Genomic DNA, 22090 nt, shown 5'->3' on the forward strand with positions numbered 1-22090 from the left:
ACTTTGTGTTTGTCTGTGCCCTTCCCCCAGAGGTGGAGCCTACAGAGGCAGGCAGGCATCCTTGAGCTGTGGTGGGCTCCACCCAGTTGGAGCTTCCTGGCTGCTTTGTTTACCTAAGCAAGCCTGGGCAATGGCGGGCACCCCTCCCCCAGCCTCGCTGCCACCTTGCAGTTTGATCTCAGACTGCTGTGCTAGCAATCAGTGAGACTCCGTGGGCATAGGACCCTCCGAGCCAGGTGCAGGACACAATCTCCTGGTTTGCCATTTTCCAAGCCCATTGGAAAAGGTCAGTATTAGGGTGGGACTGACCCGATTTTCCAGGTGCCGTCTGTTACCCCTTTCTTTGGCTAGGAAAGGGAACTCCCTGACCCCTTGCGCTTCCTGAGTGAGGCAATGCCTCGCCCTGCTTCGGCTCATGCACAGTGTGCTGCACCGACTGTCCTCCACCCACTGTTTGGCACTCCCTAGTGAGATGAACCCGGTACCTCAAACAGAAATGCAGAAATCACCTGTCTTCTGTGTCGCTCACGCTGGGAGCTGTAGACCAGAGCTGTTCCTATTCCACAAATAATAATTTTTAAAAGTTTGATCCTTTGAAGCCTTCTACTCTACTATCGTTTGGATTGGGCCTTATCATTTCTCACACATGCTCGGTCTTTGCTGGAAATAATTATTTTGCACACTTAGCAGAAACAGATTTGAATTAAGTCAATGGTGGTGTTTCTGCTACTGCACTTTTACAAGTGTAGCACTGACATGGAACAGTCAGGATCCAGAGAGGAAACAAAATCACACTAGGTAATTCAAACAGAAAGATTTAGTTCAGGGAATTGGTTGTTATATAGGAATCGGAGCACTAAAAGAGCAAAAAGGAACACCGAGGGAACCCAGTTGCATGAAGTAGCTGTCACCCTCAGAGTTGGGAAACAAAAAGAGGAGATGAAATTAGTAGGACCTAAGAACTCAGGGAAGTAGTCCTGTGAAGCTGGTGCTTGGACCACTAAGAAAGGAAGCCAACCAGCTGCTGCTAGAACCTCTGAGGGATGCAAAGGGACTGGTTTTGGAAATGTAGAAAGAGACTGATACTCCAGCCAGCAGTGACTACTGGAGGATGCTCCTGGGGCATGAGAAAGGAGGAAGGAAGTTCCTTCTCCTCACCTTCCAGTCTTCTTCCAGTGAATAGAAAGCCCTCTGTCAAGGGACTCTGGGAAATAGCCACATCCCAGCCCCAGCATTACAGAATAGAGCAAAGAAGGGTGGATCTGGAGCTGAGGGGCAACAGGTAACAAACTAGCACCCAGCTTTTGGGTGAAAAACTCAGTAGTTTTATAAATGGCAGCTAGCCAGCTTTATTCATTGTACTATTCCAAACTTTTCCTTTAAACAACTACTGATGTCCTAAATTTCCAGATATCTCTTGGCTTTTCGAGAAAAGTATATTTTCTTTATTAGAGGAGTATTCATTTGTAATCCCTTTAGAAATGTCTCCAGCAGCATCAATATGAGCCTGATAGCTCAATGCATGGGGTTGGGGTTCAAGGGCAGTTCATTTGTACACGCTCCTACCCAATTCATATACTGTTAGGGTTCATTCTTATGATTTTGACCTCAAAGTAATAGGAATAATATCCTCAATCAAATGGAGCACTGATTATTAATAGAAGTTCTAATTTTCTGAGAAACCGTGTAACCTTTACTGAACTCGGAAATGTCTCATATCCAACAAGAAATGTTTTCCTGCCACTTAAGTAATGTGTCTCACTGATACAGGGTTGGCCATGTGAAAAAATTCCAGACTCATCAAGAGTCAACTTTTCAAATAATTGGTTTCAGCCTAGCCAAATCCTGTGCTTTATATTTTAAAAATTTAGTTGCTTGATATTCAGAGCTATAAACTTTATTTTTGGAGTATATATATATCCCATAGTTGTGATTTTTGCTCATAGAAAAATTGTAGAAAATTCCTAGGACCTTTCATTCAGAAAAGATTGAAGCTCTAATTCTTCACAAACAAGCTTGGATTTGGGGTCAGGAGGCATATTTTTGGGTCCTGACTTCCCCATATACCAGTATTTATCTTTAGACATTTAACATCTGAGCCTCAGCTTCCTCATCTGTAAAAGAGATGATAAAATAAGGTTGTAAGCATCAAATGAAAAAATACAGTGTAAAAAGGCAATATAAATGCATGTAATCATTATTATTCTTGCAAGATGCAGTCAAGTGTAGTGATTTAGAGCATAAAGGATTTGCTCCCTGTCTCTCCCACTTTAAAATTTTTGCGGTTTTGGGCAAGGGAGTCACATCTCTTAACTTTAGTTCCCCCAACTGTAAAATGTGGATGGTACCACCTACATCATAGGTTGAGAATACAAGTAATAAGAATAATAAAGGAGGCAGCAGAATCCTTAGCATGTTCCCTAGAACTTACCAGAACCCTTTAGAACATAGCAAGCACTCAGCAAATGTTAGCTGCTGTTGCTATTATTGCCTTTATTGTTATCATTACTATTCATACTTTTTAGGAAACCGTGCACACATGTGTAGAATGTATGGTGATTAAGATATTTATTCATCATAAAGAAGTATTGTTATTTTCTTTTTTCTGTATTCAATTTCATTGAACACAACAAATAGAAACTCTTTACATTTGTTGTAGATTTCTACTCAAAACCAAGAGCCACGTTTTGTCTAGTTGACCTTTGCCATGGAGCTAAGAAGTGACTCCAGAAACACATTCAAGCATATCATGTGGGATCCACAATATTTCTTTGGCATTTTAGAAACAGGTTAATTCCTCTTTCTCTGGTAATCTTTGTTTTCAAATTACGTGAATTTTTTTCTGAAAAATGAAATAGTTCATGTTTGTTTATAGCAGGTAAAATCAACAATACAAACTGATGACCAAGATCCACTGTCTTTCCTTTTCATACACAAAGATTAGCCATTAAGTGGGCCTTGTTTATGATAAACTTTTTCTTGACTCTAGAGATGGTACAACTGAGGCATTCCAAATTACACCTATAAAAACTATCATTTTGGGATCAAAACTATGTTTTTTGAGGGAAAGTAAAGTTGTGAAAATATTCTTTTAAATATTCTGTCACTGGGAAAGCATTAGTTTAAGTCCCAACAGAGACATCAAATTGTTCCTATTAATTGTTGCAGAATTGCTAAAAAGAGTCAGTTATACAAATGCCCCCAAAGAACTGGGTTATCCTGTCATTAAATTTCTTCTACTCAGTATCATGCTAGAGAATAGAAATCCCACTCTTTCCTAATGTTACCAACTATTATATAAGAAATCATTTCACACTGAGAAATATCAATACCTTGCCCTTTTCAAAAACTGCAACCCTACAACCAGTGCATGGAGTAAATCAAGTTCTCAGTAGGCAGCGGTGGCACTTAGTGAGTGTTCCACTGCCTTCTTTCTTGAAACCCCCATGAAAGGAACATACTTCACATGCCAGCTCTTCTCTTGGTGTGTAACAAAATGACCAGGACCCTATGGAATTAGGTCTCTAGTACCCAATACTCAATTCTCCAGAACCTAGGATTAACTATGCGTAACAATAACAACTCACATTTATTGAGCACTTACTATGTGCAAGGTACTGTCCTAAGCCCTTTTCTTGCATGAACTCATTTAATTCCTACAACATCTCTGTAAGGGAAATACTATCTTCTTTGGGGACACATGTACAAATGATATTAAAAGAAGCTGATGTAGCTATTCTGTCCAAGCATCCAGATTGCATGATCAGAATGATACCAACCCAATAAACTACACTTCACGTAACCCACGTTATGAAAGACCCTCTGTTTGTTTTGTTTTGTTTTGTTTTGTGACAGAGTCTCGCTCTGTTGCCCAGGCTAGAGTGCTCAGCTCACTGCAAACTCTGCCTCCCAGGTTCAAGTGATTCTCCTGCCTCAGCCTCCCAAGTAGCTGGGATTACAGGCACGTGCCACCACACCTGGCTGATTTTTGTATTTTTAGTAGAGATGGGGTTTCACCATATTGGCCAGGCTGGTCTCAAACTCCTGACCTCAAGTGATCTGCCTGCCTTGGTCTCCCAAAGTGCTGGGATTACAGGTGTGAGCCATCACACCTGACCAGGCCCTCAGTTTATAGCCGGATCTTGACAGAGAAAATTGGCGTGGTCCCTGTGCGGGGAGGCATGGTAATCTGTGGAGTGTCCATGTTTTGTAAAGTTGGGTTTTTTTGTTATTCTTTCCCTTCCACACACACTAATGGCCCTCTGTACTTCTGATAGAGTAAATACAGCCTCCCCTAATTAGAATTGTTTGTGCACATCCTGTCTTCTCTACCAGTCAATATGTGTCAGAAGGAAAGGGGTGGGGCTTAGTCATCTCTGCGCCCATCATGGCACCCAGCTGAGTGATGTGCACCTTGCAGGTGGGAAGCAGAATGGCTTAGCAGTTAAAAGCACTTGTTGTGGTTGGCAGTCTAACTCTTCCCCTTGCCAGCTGGGTCACAAAGGGCAAGTTTCTCAGTCCTCTGGCCCTCTGTTTCATCATTGAACAGAAAACTTATCCATTCATTCAAACATTCTAATTATTAATGGCACAGTGACTGTGTCCTCCTCAGGAGTTCTCCAGACACATAGCAGTAGTCCCCAAGAGTCCTCTCATATCATCACGTTGCTCACATCTTAGGGATTCCCGAAAGAGAAGGTTGAAGCCAGGACTCTGGATAGCCTCCTGACCTTTGTTCAAACAGACCCTTTGTGCACTGATGGGCATATGTCAAGATTTTGAGCAGAGAAACAGGCAGGAGAGCAGAAAGAAAGTTTCCCCCTTCACAGCTTAACAAAGTATGCTGTTAAGCACCCAGAAGAGGGAGAATGGTCTTCCTTGAGTTATAACCATGCATCATTTTTATTGCAATGTGCTGTTATTGTTCGATATATGTTATTAGATTACCATAACATCAGTGAGTTCTCGGGAGGAAGATTCACAGGGCAGCTAGCTAAGCAACATCTCAGTTCACTGCCACAGACATTTTGAGCTCTGTTTGTGCGGAGCAATTGCCCATCAGCAGATGGTACTGATGTCAACATGCCTGGAGTTTTCCTTGGCATTATAAGTTCAAAAGTGTCAAAGTTCAGTTTCATACAAAGTAGCTACTTGTTTTCCAAAACTGACCTGGAGGCCTAGAAAAGACTGCAGAATTTTGATAGATATGGAAGTTATTAAGGAAAGCCATTTAATCCAAATAAATTGCTCTTGAGGTAGGCCTTGATCAAGAAGTTTCAGTTACATTTCTTTACCAATAAATAGATGTCTCTGGCAGCAGATGAGAGATAAGGAAGGTTCTCTCTCACTCCCAGTTCAAAACTCAAGCCAGAGAAAATCCACATGGCTTACAAGAAATAATAATAGCCTATTTCTTTTTCAGCTCTGTCTTTAACACCCTGTCTGATGCTTCAGTTGGGTGTGTATTTTTAACAGTTTTATTGAGATATAATTTATAAAACAAAGTTTACCCATTGAAAATATATAGTTCACTGGATTTTGGTGTATTTACAGCCATTTATATACTGCCGTCACCACAATCTCCTTTCAGGATACCTTCATCCACACCAAAAGGATCCCTTGTATCCATGAGCAGTCACTCCCCATCCTTAAACCAATCCCCCACCCCCACCACCCAGCCGTAGCTGACCACTCATTCACTTCCTGTCTCTATAGTGTGCATTTTTTTTTAACCTAGACATTGCCTGGCAACTCCTCATAATTAGAATTTAATAAGTGTTTCCTCAAAATCTGTCATTCTTGAGAAAATTTATTTCCTTTGGTGTCACTGGGCCTCCCTTCCTCCATTCAGCACCTGTCCCTAGCACCCCCAGCAAGGGTGTTCTCCATTTAACAAGTATTTACTAAGGGCCTGCTATGAACTGCACACTGTGTTAGCACTTGGGGTCATCAGTGAACAGAACGAAAAAGATCCCTGTCCCTGTAGAGCTGACTTCCTAGCAGAGGGAGAAAAAGCACTCAACAACAGCAGCAGCGAAGCACAGAAATAAAATGTACAGCATGTTAAAAGACACTAAGTACTATGGCAAAGAGAGACAGGAGAGGAAGATAAGGGGTATTGGGAAGCGCAGTGCCCAGGGAAGGGGCAGGTGACAGCACTGGGATGTTCAAATAGGCATCCCCGAGAAGTTCAGGTGTTCAACCCTTAATGGAGGTGAGGGAGGGACCCAAGCAGGTGTTGCAGGCATGAGCATTTCAAGCAAGGAAAAATCCTGACACAAAAGGCCCACTTGCAGGGGGCACATATGACATGTTCAAGGAAGAGGAAGGAGTTGGTGAAGCTGAAACCGGGAGAGGAGAGACAGAGAGGCAGATGGGGCAGATCCTTGTGGGAGCCACAGTGGGATTTCGGGTAGAGGGGTGACAGGAGCGGAATCGTATTCTAACTATTGGAATGCCATTTTAAACAGAGATGAGAAGGGGCAAGGGCAGATGCAGGAGACCCCTGGATACTACTTTGGAGGCTACTTTAGGGCCCCTAAACCTAAGTGGCTCTCAATCTTGGCTGCGCATCAGAATCACCCACACTGCTTTACAAACTGAGGCCTGAGCTACAGACACTTATTGGCCTGGAGGGCACCTGGGCACTGGGATTTTTTTTTTTTTTTTCGAAGGTGCGCAGGTGATTTTGATGTGAAAGCCAGGTTGACCATGAGAGCTTTCAGAGCACTAAGTTGACCCCCGGTTTGACTTTGCAGCTAGGAAACAAAACCCCACAGATGACCCCTCTTGCTCATTGGCAAAGCTGTGCTGAGAGGCAGCCAAAAATCTTGCTGCTATAGCAGTGGCAGGACTCGTGCTGCAGACAGTGTGCAAACTGGGATGGGGCTGGCTGGAGCCCACCTGGATCATCAGACCTTGAGGTCAATCTCATTCTTTGGCTGGATCCAAACATGAGCCTCTGAATGTGAGAGCAAGACCTTCTCTCTGCACCTAAGAAAGGGCTTATTGTAATATATCAGGGCAGAAGAGAAGGATAAGGCTTGAACCTCAAGAAGAGAGTATGTGATTCACTCAACAAACAGTGTTTAAGAATAATAGTGACAGTGTGCCAGGCATTGTGCAAGGAGCAGCTGAGAAAAAAATAAGGTTTAACTGTCCTTGCCCAAACCAAATGGCTCAAAGTGAGCACCGTCTAATATTTCAAAATGTGTTATTTGTGGGAAGGCTTTAAATAAGCCAGAGGGGAGGGGGGATTCTTCAGTTGCATATCTGAGCTGCTGGCGTTTCTAATTCAGAGGGATGAATAGAACATTATTGTGTTGCATCGGCACAAGTACAGCAGGAAAAAAAAAAAATGCTTGGAGCCGTGAGCCGAACATGAATCAGCAATCTGGTTCTATTGTTCGGAAAATAATCACCATGCTGGGAGTATGGAATTTCAGAATCATGCAGAAATGCCCTTCCCCCTCCCAGCAGGAAACAGACATTAGCTAAAACATGCCATCTTGTTTTTGGCTTCCTGAGCTGAAAAGAATGTAAAAAACTTGGAGAGGATTTAGGGAAAGCTGATTTGTAAATATGGAAAATACAACCCATAAGAAATGGGAGATAATTTAGACCCAGTGTTGGCAACCTCTCAGAGGTGGCACGCCAAGGGAGTGTTTATTCTCTCTTGTGAGCAGGCAGTACAGCTGCCCTAGCTTCAAGAAATAATTCATGTTTTTTGAGCTCCTACTATGCACTGATCACTGTGCTAACTTGTGGGGGGAGGAAGGAGAGTGGTCCCTATCTTTTGAAGACCTTCTAATTTGTGGCGATGGGCAGGGGAGTGCACCAATACTATAAAGCAGTAGTTCTCAAACTCAAGCATGCGTCAGAAACACAGGACCCGAACCCCACCTTCAGAGTTTATAACTCATTAGGTCTGGGATAGAGGCCGAGCATCTGCATTGCTATCTTGTTCCCAAGTGATCTGATTCTGCTGTCTGCATACTTTGAGAACCCTGCTCTAAGAAAGTAAGGACAAGGGTCACGCAAGGAGGGTTCAATATAGAAGTCCACTAGAAAGGTGCACTTGGTTTGTTGGTACAATAGCAGGTACCCCTTTTTGGATCTGTTCTCTAGCACCTAACTAATGAGTGTTAATTGGCAACATGCTTTGGATAAGCCACACTGGTCATGACTGCCACCATCCAAGGAAGGGTGACAAGAGGCACAAGAATAGATTTCTCTGTAGGCCTGAAGAAGTTGAGCAGGACATAATACAGTAAGACATACACATGTGGGCTCGCAGTGGCAGAGCAAATGGCTGTAGGGTTAAGAGGGCAGTAGGGTGACCTGTCTCCATGCTCAAACTCAAGCACTTCTCCCATGAGCAGAAGGTCTCAATGGAATCACCTGAGTGGCTTTTCTAAGTACACATTATTGGGCCCAGGCCTGGAGATGGTGAGCAAAGCTCCTCAGATGATTCTGCCATGAAAACCCCTCCTTGAGAACTGAGAATGCTTTTTCTGCATCCTTTGTGGTTGTGCCCCATACTTACAAGTAAGCAGAGTGCAAAGCCAATCTTTTGGAAAATACAAAATCAAAGTGCCCGATGGGTACACTCCTCTTCCCATTGTGTCTCATTGCCATTTTGTTGCCACAGGAGTTGAGCGTCCCAAATTCAGGTGTGCCCATTTAAAATGCAAGTGGCCCTCAGTGGGCACAGTCCACCAACAGAACTGGATGTGCTGGCCAGAGTAAGCTGCCATTCCCTGGAAATATTCTAGAGAAGGCTGACCGTGTGCTGGTCAGGATGGAGAGGTGGGGGTGCCTCCCATGTGTTGAGTGAGTATAGCCTACCAGGATGGCACCTTAGTTCCTCCAACATGTTCTTAAATGGATCAGGCTGGGGGTTCTCAACATGTGGGCCCTGGAAAGTATATCCAGATCACCTAGGAACTTGTTAGAAATGCAGACTCTCAGGCACCCCAAACTAACTGAATCAGAAACTCTGGGAATGGAACCCAGCAATTGGTTTTAACAAGCCCTTCATATGCTCACCAAAGTTTGAAAGACACTAGTTTAGCTTATGCTACAGGTAGCTCATTGCTGCCTGTAAGTCAGAAGCAGCACAGAATTGGAATGCAGGCAACTGGTCATTTATTCATCTACTGAGATATTCATACAACTCTTCCAATATGATGAACATCTTGTGCTCATTTGTCTGATTTTCACCTAAGAATGTGAAGTGTTCAGTATCTAGCCAGCTTCTCAGCTATGGTTGGCATCCGTGTAATTTCCAGTGATAATCTGACTTATTGCATCCTCTTCTCAGATTATATAAGGGCTGTGTTCTTTTACTTCTTAGATTCTTCGTCGCAGCCTCCCCATTTGATGCAGGCTCAGTAAACTACTGAATAATAACCAAGCCTGATTTATTCCCAGGACTGCCTTAAATCCTGCTAAGGCTTCACTCTGTGTCTCTTTCTCACACTCTCTACACCAAGTGGTAAGCCAGACCGACTCACTTGGCTGTATGAAACTTTTAAATGGCACCTTTAGGTCAAATGTTGTGGCCATGGACTCACAAAGAGTGAGGGGTGAAAGGAGATAATGCAAATCACACTTTTCGACTTTTCACTGATTTTCAAAGCTGTTACAGCCATGGTTCCCAAAATCTGTAACCAGAGCACCTTGGGTACCACAGCAACCCCACAGAAGTACAGTGGGATGTTTTTAATTTTTGAGAGAAACCCAGAAAAGCTGTCAGACACAATGCACATCCAACTATCAAGCTGTTTGGACCTCATAACTTCATAAACAGGGCATTTAAGTATCTCTTTTGACCTAGAGTCACCGTAAAAAATATTACTGAAACACTAAGAGTGACATACACTGAGAAAGTTGGGAATCTCTGTTACAGCATGACTGTCCCCAGGTATAGTTTAACTGTACACATTCTGGCAGGATCATGCATTCAAGCCATCACATTGCAGGAAATACACATTCTAAATGTAAATATTAGCAGGGGAGAAGCTGAAAGAAAATTAGAACTATATGCATCTTTGAGGGACTTCTTTCCTTTATACGCTTCCTACCCAGATCTACCCATCCTAGCTCCCTGAGACAACCCTTAACCAAGGCTCCTGTGATTTTTCAAAATAATAAATAATAATGATAGAGGCCGAGACAGGAGAATTGCTTGAGATCAGGAGTTCGAGACCAGCCTGGGCAACATAGCAAGACTCCATCAAATAATAATAATGATGATCTAAATTCTCATTTAGTGTCCCAAATATGATGGATTAATTCTTGCAAGTTGGAACTAATAATTGCTCTAATTGCTCTGGTGCATTCCTGAAAATCACCTTTGATACACGCTGTTGAAAGACAAATTCCGGCTGTGTGTGCTATGCCATACACCTGACACCTCAAAGAAAACCACTGGAATTTCTGATAAAGAGCCAACAGAACCTTTTCCAAGCAGAATCAAACAAGAACCTAATGTGCAACTGGATGCAGTGACTCACGCCTAATCCCAGAACTTTCGGAGGCCAAGGTGGGCCGATCACTTGAGGCCAAGAGTTCAAGACCAGCCTGGTCAACATGGTGAAACCCTAGCTCTACTAAAAATACAAAACTTAGCCAGGCATGATGGCTTGTGCCTGTAATTCCAACTACTCAGGAGGCTGAGATAGGAGAATTGCTTGAACCCCGGAGAAGGAGGTTGCTGTGAGCTGAGATCATGCCACTGCACTCCAGCCTGGGTGACAGAGTGAGACTCTGTCTCAAAAAAAAAGAACCTAATGCATGAGAATGGAGACAAAGTTTCCGAAGTCAATTTCTGCAAGAGCTTTGCAATGTAGCCCCATGTCCCCTGCCTCCCATTTGACATTGAAGAAGTAGCAAACAGTTATAACTATATTTATTAGGATAATTTTATTTTCATCTTCAAGGGAATTTTAGGAGCACAGCAGTCTTCATAACACCCCATTTAGGAAGATTATTCTTTTTATCCCAAGGTTAATAATCTGAAGGAGCTCACTGCAGATTCCAGAGGCAGCAGAGCACTGGCTCAGACTGAAAGACACTGTCTCCCTGGGACAAGATTGAATTTTCTTTTAAATTTCAGATGATATTATCAAGGGGTCAGGTACTAGAGTCATTTCTTATGACGCTATCCAGGGTTGCGGGAGTGAGTGGATTGTTTGTTATTGTCTTACTCAATATCAAACTCTTTTAAAAAATCAATAATCGTTTGCTGCAGTCTTAATGTTTTATTTTCACATTCTTGTTTGTTTTTTTCATGCATGTGTCTCAGTGAGTCACCTAACCACAATTATATATTCTGGCATCTGGTGGTTCTGCATGGTACCCTCATTCCTTAGGAATTAATTTCCCTGACATGATGAATGTGTTTCCAGTCTGTTCATCACACACACACATACACACCACACACACACACACACACACACACACACACACACACAGCCTCTTTAGCAGGGAGAAGTTACCCTACTCTCCACCAGGTGTCAGTAGAGTCAGTTTTAACAGCACTCTTTGGCCAAAGGGGCATCTGTTGAAGTTGTTTTTCCTGCTGTCAGACGTTTCCTCAAACTACCTCTGGGCTGTCCTCTTAAGAGACTATCTTCCATTTCTTAGGAGTGTTCAGAGATGATAGTCCACCTGTAGAGAAAGACAGCCATAAGGAAACTGCACTATGAACAGCAGGTGGCCAAGCTGGTCCTTTCAGGTTGGTCTCATAAAACTTTTACTGGCTGTTTTCTTTATTTTTCTATCACTACCTTATTTGGCTTAAAAGTGCTCCATGTTTCACTCAGTGTGACAATAAATTAGATGTAGTTGATGCTTTTGGATTTGCAGGAGGCTTTGTTTGTTTTAAGGCCCACTCCACCTCTGCCACCACTGACCTAGTCCTCAACACAGGAATTAGATTTTACTCTACTTGTGGCCCCAGAACGCAGCATAGAAGGGTGTAGAATACTACCATGGATTAAGTGTGCACGTCCCACTTAACCCAATGTCTCCTTTGAGATGTACAGCCTTATTCCCATTTTAGGAATGGTTACTCCTGACTCAGTATCCCATATTTAAGTGGCGAGGCCGATGCTCTTTGCAACATGCCATGGTGACTTTGCCTGGGAGAGAGGTGGAAAAGGAGAGGGGAAGGGGAAGAGAGAGAAGAGGATGATGATTTGGCATGGATGTTGACTAACATAAAGAGTAGAGGGAACTCTAGAATGAGATTGTTGAACTGGAATTGAGAGAGTGGGTGGAGTGGAAGTAAAAGTGAATTATTTTACTAAGAACAAAAAGAAATATCAGCAATAGCAAATTAAGCTCAGTTTCAACCACAGACCCTGGTTGAATTATCTCCCTTCCTGAAGGCAAAACACTTACAGAGACTGCCTGAAAATCTGAAAGGAAAAGTATAGCTTTGCCATTCAACAGTCATTTGCTAAAGTCTGTTATGTGGAGCATGAGTCTCCTGCCACACCCAGTGGAGAAATTCTGACTGCCTTCCCCTCCAAGAGGTGACCCACTCAGATTAATACCTGGGCTACAGGACAGACAGAGCTTTCACTAGTTTTCCACATTTTAACTAACTCAGAGTTTTATGTTCCTCTTTAGCCTCATGCCCAGTCTAACTACGCTAGCTTTTCATATTTTTTCTCTTACTGACTTTTTGATACTACATTCCCAAATAGGGTTAGTTTTACTGAATACAAAAGGTGGATCACAGCATGTATGATTTGAAAACACCTTGCCTCTGTTCTCCTGTTTGAGTTCTTAACTGATTCCTGTCATGAGAAATTCAGCCATTATTTATTCGCTTCATTGGGTCCTAGATTTAATATTAAAATACAAAGGCCTCAGGGAAGGACAACTGGGGCTGCACTCAGGATGCTATAGACTTGGGAACAAATTTATTTCTGTGTCCAAACTTTCTTACTCCCCATAACAAGGTTAAATGAACATGCAAAGTAACCTTGAAAGGGAAAAATTTTTTTCACAAAAGGTAAAATTCACCTTGCAAGAAGAGAATGGCAGGTGAAGGAGAAGCAGTTTCACCTCCTTTTAATCTTGGTAATGACAGCATCTGGGGAGGTGGGCTTTCTATTGTTCTTGAGTCTTTAAATGACCTCAGGTAACCTTAAAGTTAGACTAGGCAAGAGCTTCAGTTCCCCATGCCTTTGGGATGATTGAGGCTGGCCAGGAGATGAGGAGATCATCTATAATAATAATGATGCCTATAATAATAAAGAAGTCTCCCAATACCTTACATTTGTGTCCTCCTTTTAAATTTACAGGCATTTTCCAATTCCTTTGGTCCTCAGCATAACCCTGAGAGGGCAGGAATTGTGATTTATCTTCACAAATGAGGCTTGGAGAGTTAAAGAAACTTGTCCATGATCCCCAAACTACTAAACTGAGATCCAAAGCCATCTGGAATGATGCCCAGTCCAGGAGCCTTTCCTCCATACCTGGGATTGGACTTTTTCTTTAAAATATTTCCCAAATGCCAGGGTCAAAAGTTTGATGTATAGCTCTGCCTCTCCTCCTGTGAGGGGGAAGAGGAAAAGAAGGGGAAACTCCACTTTTACCCCTAAGAGATCCACAACCTCAATGCCCTCCTAGCATGGGGTACAGCCCACATAGGGGGACAGCCATTTGCATTTATTCAGCTGTGCTTCCAAATGCCACAGACAGAGCTGTGAGAAGGCTCAAGTGGGGACAGGGTGGGGTGAGGGGCTCAGCCCCATCCCATGAACTCCAGTCATGCCCAGCACCCCACAATACCAAATAAACTTCAAAAAAATAGTTGCTTGCTACCTAAACACAAGTTCAAGACACATCCCCAAGCTATGCCCCCCTCTTACACAGCAACTTCTTAGGAAATCTAGCACGTCCACTGATTCTGCATCTAGTCATGTTTGCTCAATGTCAGGTGAGAAGATGGATATGTCCTTCTCTGAAGGCCTTCCCAGTTTTAATAGTCTTTGGCTAGGGTATGTAATAACATAACACTCATGGGTCTGACCTTTTAAAATGAACCAAGAGAATTACTAATGAAGGTTCCCCAACCCACAGCCCCCAACTCAGTCAGTCATGGCTTCCTTGGGCGGCCCATGAAGCACCTGCTGAAGTATTAATAGATGAGCCCTGTTAAATCTCATCATCTGATACATCAGGCTGCATGACACTCTGCTACCCTTCCTCCTGAGACAGCCAAGAAGAAAAACTAAGGAAGACAGTTTGAAAAGGCCACAAACCCCCCTCCTCCGAAAAGGTTGATGATGAGCTATGAGGGGAAGCATGTTTTGATTCAGTGCACAGATTGGATAAACAATGACTCACCAGGTCTACGTGGAAAGATTTTTCATGGGGTAATTTTTACTGATGCCCCTTCAGTGCTGTAGTTTCGATACAGAGAAAGGAAACGCAAGGGGACAAATGTGTGTGGTCAGGGCAAGCGTGCTGGAGTTCTACAAGAAGGAGTTGAGGTGTTCTCTCTGGCACTGGTCTAGCCTTGTGACCTTGAATACTGAGACAGTAAAGTATTAGGTCGGTGCAAAAACAAAAGCAATTAGAAGTAATGGCAAAAACTGCAATTGCTTTTGCATCAACCTAACAGCAATGATCCCACTCAAAGAGGTGCCACCAAGGGGTGATCCTCCCAAGCAGGCCTCCTCCACACTGCAGCAGGGCTGCCTTTCTCACACTGGATCACTGCCTAAAGACCTTCCGTGGCTCCCCATTTTTCACAGGATAAAGCCCAAGTTCCACAGCAACTCTATCAAGACCCTTCACCATCTGGCCTGAAACTACATTTGCAGTGTCATTCATGGTCACTTCCTGCCCTGCTCCTACAATCACATACGCTGTGCTCTTTTGGTACTTCTGAGCCATGCTCTTCATCCCCTGCCTGGAAAAAAAATCCCAGCTCATTTTTCCAAAGCCAAACTCACATAACACCATTGGGTTCCCTCATACGGGTGTAATTAATCATAGTCTCTTCAGTGCCTTCAAACATATCTTTTATCCCTCTTCCTCAGCTCTTCTGCCCCTGAGTTACAGGTTGGTTCTTCACCTAAGCTTTGCAGGGGTGGGCTCCATGAGTAATTCATCTTGAATTATCTAAAGCCTGAGTTGGTGTCTGATGGGGTTAATGGGGCGGCCCTAGACAGATCCTTGGGTTGATGGATTCCTCTTCAGCCTCCAGGCTTGTTTTTTAGAAACTCATCTTCCAACCACAAAGGAATTTACTGCTGGTAGGTTCTCTTCTCTTTGCTCCCAACCAAAAATAGCTCTTGTGTCTCCTTTTCATTCTATTCACTAGATCACATTTACATCAACTTATATCTTTTCCATTAGCTATCTGCATTTTAAGAATGATCAAAGTCCATAGCCAAAGCTTAATATGGCAGCTGTGAGTAGATTTTGCACGTGTAAAGTATCTGTGAACCCTCCGAAAATATATACCAAATCGCTTGCCCATTTTTCAAGGGGAGGGGCAAGTGATATAATTAAATGGAAATGTAATTTTTCATTACATTTCTTGAGGAGAGCACACTCCCTAATAGTTGAGATCACTCTGCTAAAGAATGAAGCTTTCAAGGAGAATTTGAAGGGACAGGGACATGGAGCAGGATTTTAGCTTGTCCCTGGAGCCATTTCATACACACGGTGCCTGCTTTATTGCAGCTTAAAGACCCAGGTCTTCTCAAGACAGGCTTAACATGCCCTGAGAGCAAAAAGCTGTGCAAGGTAAGGAGACTGTGTTCTTCTGTGTGGCCGCCCCAGCCTATGAGACATGCATCTTCTTAGACGTCAGGCAGGGCAGGGAAAGGCCCCTCAGCAGTCTCCAACAGCATCTCTCCACTCATCCTCTGCCCACTGAACACGCCTGCACTCTCTTCCACGTGACAGCTTCTCAGATATTTTAAGACCACTCTCTACCCCTCATGTGACTCTTCCCTTTTCTAGGTTGCCTTCCATGTATCCTTAAGACATGTTTTCCATCATCCAGGATATTGTACATGAGACATCCCTCTTAAAATGTAGCAGCCCACATGTGGTCTGACCAATGTCCTACAGGCTCTTTCTTTCTCTTTCTTTCTTCATTTTTCTTTCTTTCTTTCTTTCTTTCTTTTCCTTCCTTCCTTCCCTCCTTCTTTCTTTCTTCCTTTCTTTTTTTCTTTTCTTTCTTTCTTTCTTTCCATTTTTTTGATACAGGGTCTCATTATGTTGCCCGGGCTGGTCTCAAACTCCTGGGCTCAAGCAGTCTTCCCACCTTGGCCTCCCAAGTAGTTAAGAGTATCAAGTGCACGCCATGGTACCCAGCTACAGGCTATATTTCTGTCCATGCAGCCCAGGATGCTGTTAGAGTAATTAGCAGCAGCCATAGTTCACAGTGTGGCATGGAGCCCAAAGCCTTCCAAAGTCCCTGGACCTATTTACTAAGTGTTGATAATAATTCCATTTACTTTTCAGTTTCAGAGGATTCAATAATAACTTTACCATCATTTGTATTTTTAAAATACAAACACATTTTATGTGTTTGAGCGGTGAATGCCTGCTTTTCTATTCTTCCAATGAGTGGAATGAGCTTTATTTAAGGGACACAGCACTGGGCTGAGAACGGGTAGAACTGGCAGAGGAAGGCTCCACCTGCGTGATTCTCAGCACCACCCCTTGGCACATGGCATCTATGATTTTTATTTTTAGCACTTCCTTCCCAAGCAGCTTATAAAATGGATTGTAAATTCCTTGAGGGCAGAGAGTCTCCAATCTTAACCTATCTGCATCCGCAGTGTTTATCTCAGTGTTAAATGCTCATATCACATTCTTCGCAAGTCTTGTTTCTATCTCCTAAATGTCACTTAAACACCTAGCCCTCTCACCATCTCCACCACCTCCACTCAAGTTCCAGCACCTTTTTCTCTCTTCTGGACCTGCCATGGCCTGACCAGTCTGCTCTCCACCCACGAGCTGCTGTAAAGCTTTAAAAACGCACATTGGTTCATATCACGCCCCTGCTTAAAACCTGCGTAATGTAAAGGCGCCACCCAGTTTTTCTGTATGAAGCTTATTCCATGCAGAGTTGTCCATGGGCCTTAGGAGCACAAGGATGAGAACAAAGGGTTAAATCATAACCTGGGGAGAGGTCTGTTTAAAAGAAGGGCCTAAAGGCCTGGGGTCACCTCCACTCAAAATCCTCCCCAAATAAGCCCCAGTAGAAATGACCTTTCCTTCTCTCATGGCCCCAGTCTACTCTGAAGAGACAGGTAAGGTGAAACCTGTATACATTTTTGCATTTATTTGGTGCAGTTCTCTCCGTTAGTTTAGAAGCTGCTTGTGGGCAGGCCACAGGGTTGTCTTTGAACAAAACCTAGGGCATTGCCTGAGCAGAGTAGCCTCAACCAAGGCCTCGCAATAACCAAACAAATGAATGACCCATGTCAAAGGAATATTCTCCACTTGGGTAGCACTTGCCTAGAAGACTAAATGGAATGGCATTTCCCTTCCCCTAGTGCTGAACTGTTGAAGCGGTTAAAGGACCATCGACTTTGAAGGGCCATGGTACACAGACCCTCACTGGATCTAATTGAAAACGCTTCCCTGACCAGAGAGAAACAGGAGATGATTTAATGAATGACACACAGATGCTAGGTATCAATCCTTCATTAGCATAGCCACCCCTTTCTAACCCATCAACTCCTTGACCCTTCCTCCTCACTGACCTACAAAGCCCTTCGCTATGCTTGTTTCCTTCCTGGCAAATAAAGAAACTCAGCTTGCTTTACTTTTAAGTTCTTTTGGACTTCATTTTCTCCTTTGATCCCATGATTTGCTGGTGAGCTCCAGGCCTCTGCCAAGGCTGTGGAAAGGACCATCTTGGGATTCCCCTGCTCAGTACAGAGCATTTTACCAACACCCACCACGTAGGATAGGAGACCGGGAAAGGAGACCTCGGGATACCTGCCTTCCCTGAGGGATTGTTGGAAGCTTTACTGGAATTACATTGAAAACTCTAGAGCTCACTGAAGGAAAATTGTACTAAATACTAGTAAATACTAAATAATACCAAAGTACTACAGTAAAAGTAACACTAGTATACTATTAATAGTATTAGTAATACTATTTCTGTTATATAGTAACAGTAACACTAAAATACTGAAGTACAAAATTGTACTATGGTTGAAGGAAAATAGTACTAGACAGAAAAATTAGTACCAAATTTTGTGGTGATAACGCTATTTTTAAAGTCTTAATAAGAATTAAGATTTTTTCCATTCCTAGATACTTTCTGCCCCACACACAATAATTTCCTGTAGTTCATATGCCTATTCAATTGGAATTTTGAAAATGAAGATATTTTTAACTGATAATATCATAAGGACATAACCAGGATTTTATAGCTTCGCCTTCGAGACAATAAAAAGCATACAAAACTATACTGATACAGTTGTATTAATGTTGTATTTTAATATTATCAGTCAGGATTCTTTTGGTTGCAAGTGACAGAAACCTAAGTCAAACCAGCTTATTGTAAAAAGGGTAATATTTTACTGAGGGCATCCAAGGAAGGACTGAATAGCCAAATCCCTGGAGGAGCAGAAGAGGATACAGCTGGGCCTCAAGAAGAGCCAAGAGACACCACAGCTTTCTCCTTTCACTTCAGGCTGTCTGTGAATGTCAGATGGATCCTCTCTCTCACCTTCAAATGGACTTTTTCCAGGTGGCTGAGAGATATGTTCTCAGTTTTAGAGTTTTAACTTATGATAAATTCTGTCCCTAGAGAGGAACTAGATAATATCTCTTTCTCTCTCCTTCACTCCCTCCCTTTCTTTCATCCTGAAAAATCATCCTATTAGTCCACCTCAAGTCTTGAGCCAGTTTGGCCAGAGGTGGGGCACTGTGGTGGGGCACAGTCCAAGCCAAGTTCCTCCACCTCTTTAGAATATTCAGGAGTGGTAGCTTGTGAAAACATGGCAGCTTCCGTGGGTTCGGAGGGGGTGGTTAATGGCAGCACAGTTTCTAAGAGGAGCAACAGAGTCAGGACCCGCAATACTGTAGGTACGACCTGTGCTCTCACCTACAGCAGCTCAGAACCTGGTGCCTCTCACTCAAAACGCTGCTGGACGGGTGAACAAAGATGGGACAAAGGGCTTGTGGTAGAGACCCTTGACGAGCTAATCAGAGGCAAGAATGCTTTTTCCTAGCAGTGAATACTCATCCCCTCCATCAGATGCCAATTTGGCAGCTTACACTATGCTATATCAACTTCATTCATTTTATTTTATTTAGTTGTTCAACATATATTGTTGAGTGCCTGTTATGTATCTGACATTCTGCTCAGTGTAGAAGATATAAGCATGAGAAAGGCAGTTCTGCCACAAAGAGATTACAGTGTGGTGGAAAGGTAGCCATGTAAACATGTAATTTCCACAGAATGGGACAAGAAGTATGATCAAGGTTTGAAGTCATTGCTGCAGCATTAGATGTGGAGACAGAGCATGAATGGCTATGTATAAATCTGTGTTGTAAACATAATCCACACACTTCCTCTACCTCCTTCTTCTTCTTCTCCAACCAGTTATTTAACAAGATTGTTCCTCCCTTTCATGTGCACAGTACATTATAGATTACCCAGCACTTCTACTCACATCATCTTCAAACCTCAGAAATAGCAGCCTTGTGAAATAAGTAGGACAAGTGTTAGTTTCATCTTACACTGAAGAAATCATGTTTCCAGTGCTTTGAAATTACTTCCTCTGATCCCACAGCTAGTAGTATATTACAACATTGGACCTCAAGCCCATGCCTCAGGCTTCAGTGCTATTCCTAAGCCAACATGCTACCACCATCTACCACTGGCCACAGGACACACTCCAGAAAAAGAAACCTAATCCTAATCTGTCTCCAGCAATATGCTGAAGGACTGTGACCCAGGTTCATCACCCGCCAGTGTCCATCTGTGTCATCCTGTGTGCGGCCTTCCTTGGCATTCTTCCCTGGGTCAGTGCACCTCTGGCCACTGATGCGCACCAGGCCTCCATCCCCAGCCTGAGGGCCAAGTCTGTCTGTTGCTCTTGGATCTCATTAAGATAGTGGTGAGGGGGGGAGTTCAGCTCTGACGAGGACAAGTCATAAATGGGCAGATGAGAATATGGACTCAGTTCTCTAGGGCAGTATGTCTATGACTTTAAAGTGCACATGAATCACCTGCGGGTCTTGTCCAAATGCAGATTCTGACTGAGGGGGTGCCCAAATTTTCTATTTCTCACAAGCTCTCAGGCAATGCCGAGACTGCTGGCCCACAGACCATACCTTGAGAAGCAAGATCTAGATTAGAGTTGCTAATACATCTTAGCCACTCTTGGGATAAAGAGCTAATCTGTGAGCTGGTAGCTTTCTTAAAAATCTGAGATGGAAAAATGTGACCTTGAAAACAAATTTATTTTTAAAACGTGTTTATAGAAGGAACCCTGAGATGAAAATTAAGAGGTCCTACAAATTTACACATATCACATAGCCCACCGATGCTTCAATGTCCCCAGTTCTGAGTTGAAAGTAACAAATATTGCTTCAAGGTAATTAATGCATATGATATTGTTTGGAACAGAACCATGATGGAAAATGCAGATTATAATCTGTGATTTTTTTGTATTTTTTCCTTGTAGGAGATGTCAGTGAAAAAAGGGATCCAGAATGATTACTAACCTATGACTCCCAACAGTATGACAGGTATCTTTTTTTTTTTTTACATTTTCTTTGTGTGCCTCCATTTTTGTTCCACCTGAAGTGAAATTATAGATTCTTAAAGACTAACTTGCGAGTTTTAGCAACCGTTATTTCCAAACCAATAAGTGTTATTAAATCCTGTGAATACATCCCTAGTAATGTATTTCCGTGTTCTTCTGATATTATAAGATGCATCCTCACCAGAAAGGTGATGGAGAGGAAATGACTATTCATTTTTAGCCATCCTTTAGCCATTGCACACTAAGTTTACTATTTTCCTTTTTTTGTTTTTTTTTTTTTTGTTTTTTTTTTTTTGAGATAGGGTCTTGCTCTGTCACCCAGGCTGGAGTGCAGTAGTGCACTCACAGTTTACTGCAGCCCCAACCTCCCAGGGCTCAAGTGATCCTCCCACCTCAGCCTCCCAAAATGCTTGGATTTACAGTGGGCCACTGCACCCAGTGTATGTTTACTTCTTACAGTCATTCCAATTAATATAATAAATGGCTCTACATACTTTCTGACCACAGAAAGTGTATATTTTCAAAAGCTGGCTGTTTATTCCATTCAGCAGTAGAGTCAGAATGGAATATGATTAGGTCATGTAACGTATAAGTCAGTTATAAAACTCTTAGCAAGGGTCAAAGGAGAGACAGAATGACCTTGGAGGAATACAAGGTTGCAATAGCATAAATTCTTTGTGCAATTTATAGAGCAATGGTTGTACACTCAGTGGTGCCAGGGAACAGGCCAATAACACCAGTGATGACAAAGGTTAGGTAAAAGCAAAAACAAGTAAACAAAGCTGGAGAACTCTGGTTCTCTCTAAAAGGAAGCCATCTCCCACTCTAAGCAATCACTGACAAGAAGGAATGAAGCCCCATGTGTCCAGAGATTTCAAATTTGCAAGAGAAGTTGGAAATTCAGATTTTAAATGAAATATCCCAAATTTTAGATGTTAGCAAATAACTTATAAAAATTGTATAGACTTATGGCTCAGTCGAAATATGTCTGCTAACTAGAATCAACCCATGAGCTGTCAGTTTATGACCTCAGCTATATACCTTCCAGCCTAGCAGCAAGCCCACCACTGTCCTTTTTGTTACCATGGCAATAAGGCAGGTCCTCATAGACCTCTGTGTGTCGAGGATGCAGCCTGACCTTTGATTATCTATTCATGTCACCTCCACATCCTATGATGAACTAAACATGCAGGACAAATTGCTCCAAGAACTTAATCTCCAGTAGACCTGAGAAACTGAAGCAACTGGGAGTTGCCATTCAGCCTTCTGAAAGTTTTGAAGCCTCCCAATAACGATAAACTTTATCTCTCCCA

At 42.8% G+C, this 22090-nt stretch overlaps 1 protein-coding gene across 10 annotated transcripts in view; it reads left to right on the forward strand.

Moving 5' to 3' along the window:
- The window catches only part of THRB (thyroid hormone receptor beta), a 382425-nt gene that overhangs the window by 243917 nt on the left and 116418 nt on the right, over positions 1 to 22090 (forward strand). For 9 of the 10 annotated variants that reach the window (XM_055285744.2, XM_055285718.2, XM_055285710.2 and 6 more), the window contains one exon: positions 20697 to 20760. The exons of the other annotated variant lie outside the window; for it this stretch is intronic. In XM_055285744.2, the coding sequence (XP_055141719.1) occupies positions 20739 to 20760 (22 nt within the window). In that variant the 5' untranslated portion in view covers positions 20697 to 20738. The remainder of the gene's footprint in view (positions 1 to 20696; positions 20761 to 22090) is intronic. 10 annotated transcript variants of the gene reach the window in all.

This window comes from Symphalangus syndactylus, chromosome 1 (assembly GCF_028878055.3).
Source record: "Symphalangus syndactylus isolate Jambi chromosome 1, NHGRI_mSymSyn1-v2.1_pri, whole genome shotgun sequence".
NCBI lineage: Eukaryota > Metazoa > Chordata > Mammalia > Primates > Hylobatidae > Symphalangus > Symphalangus syndactylus.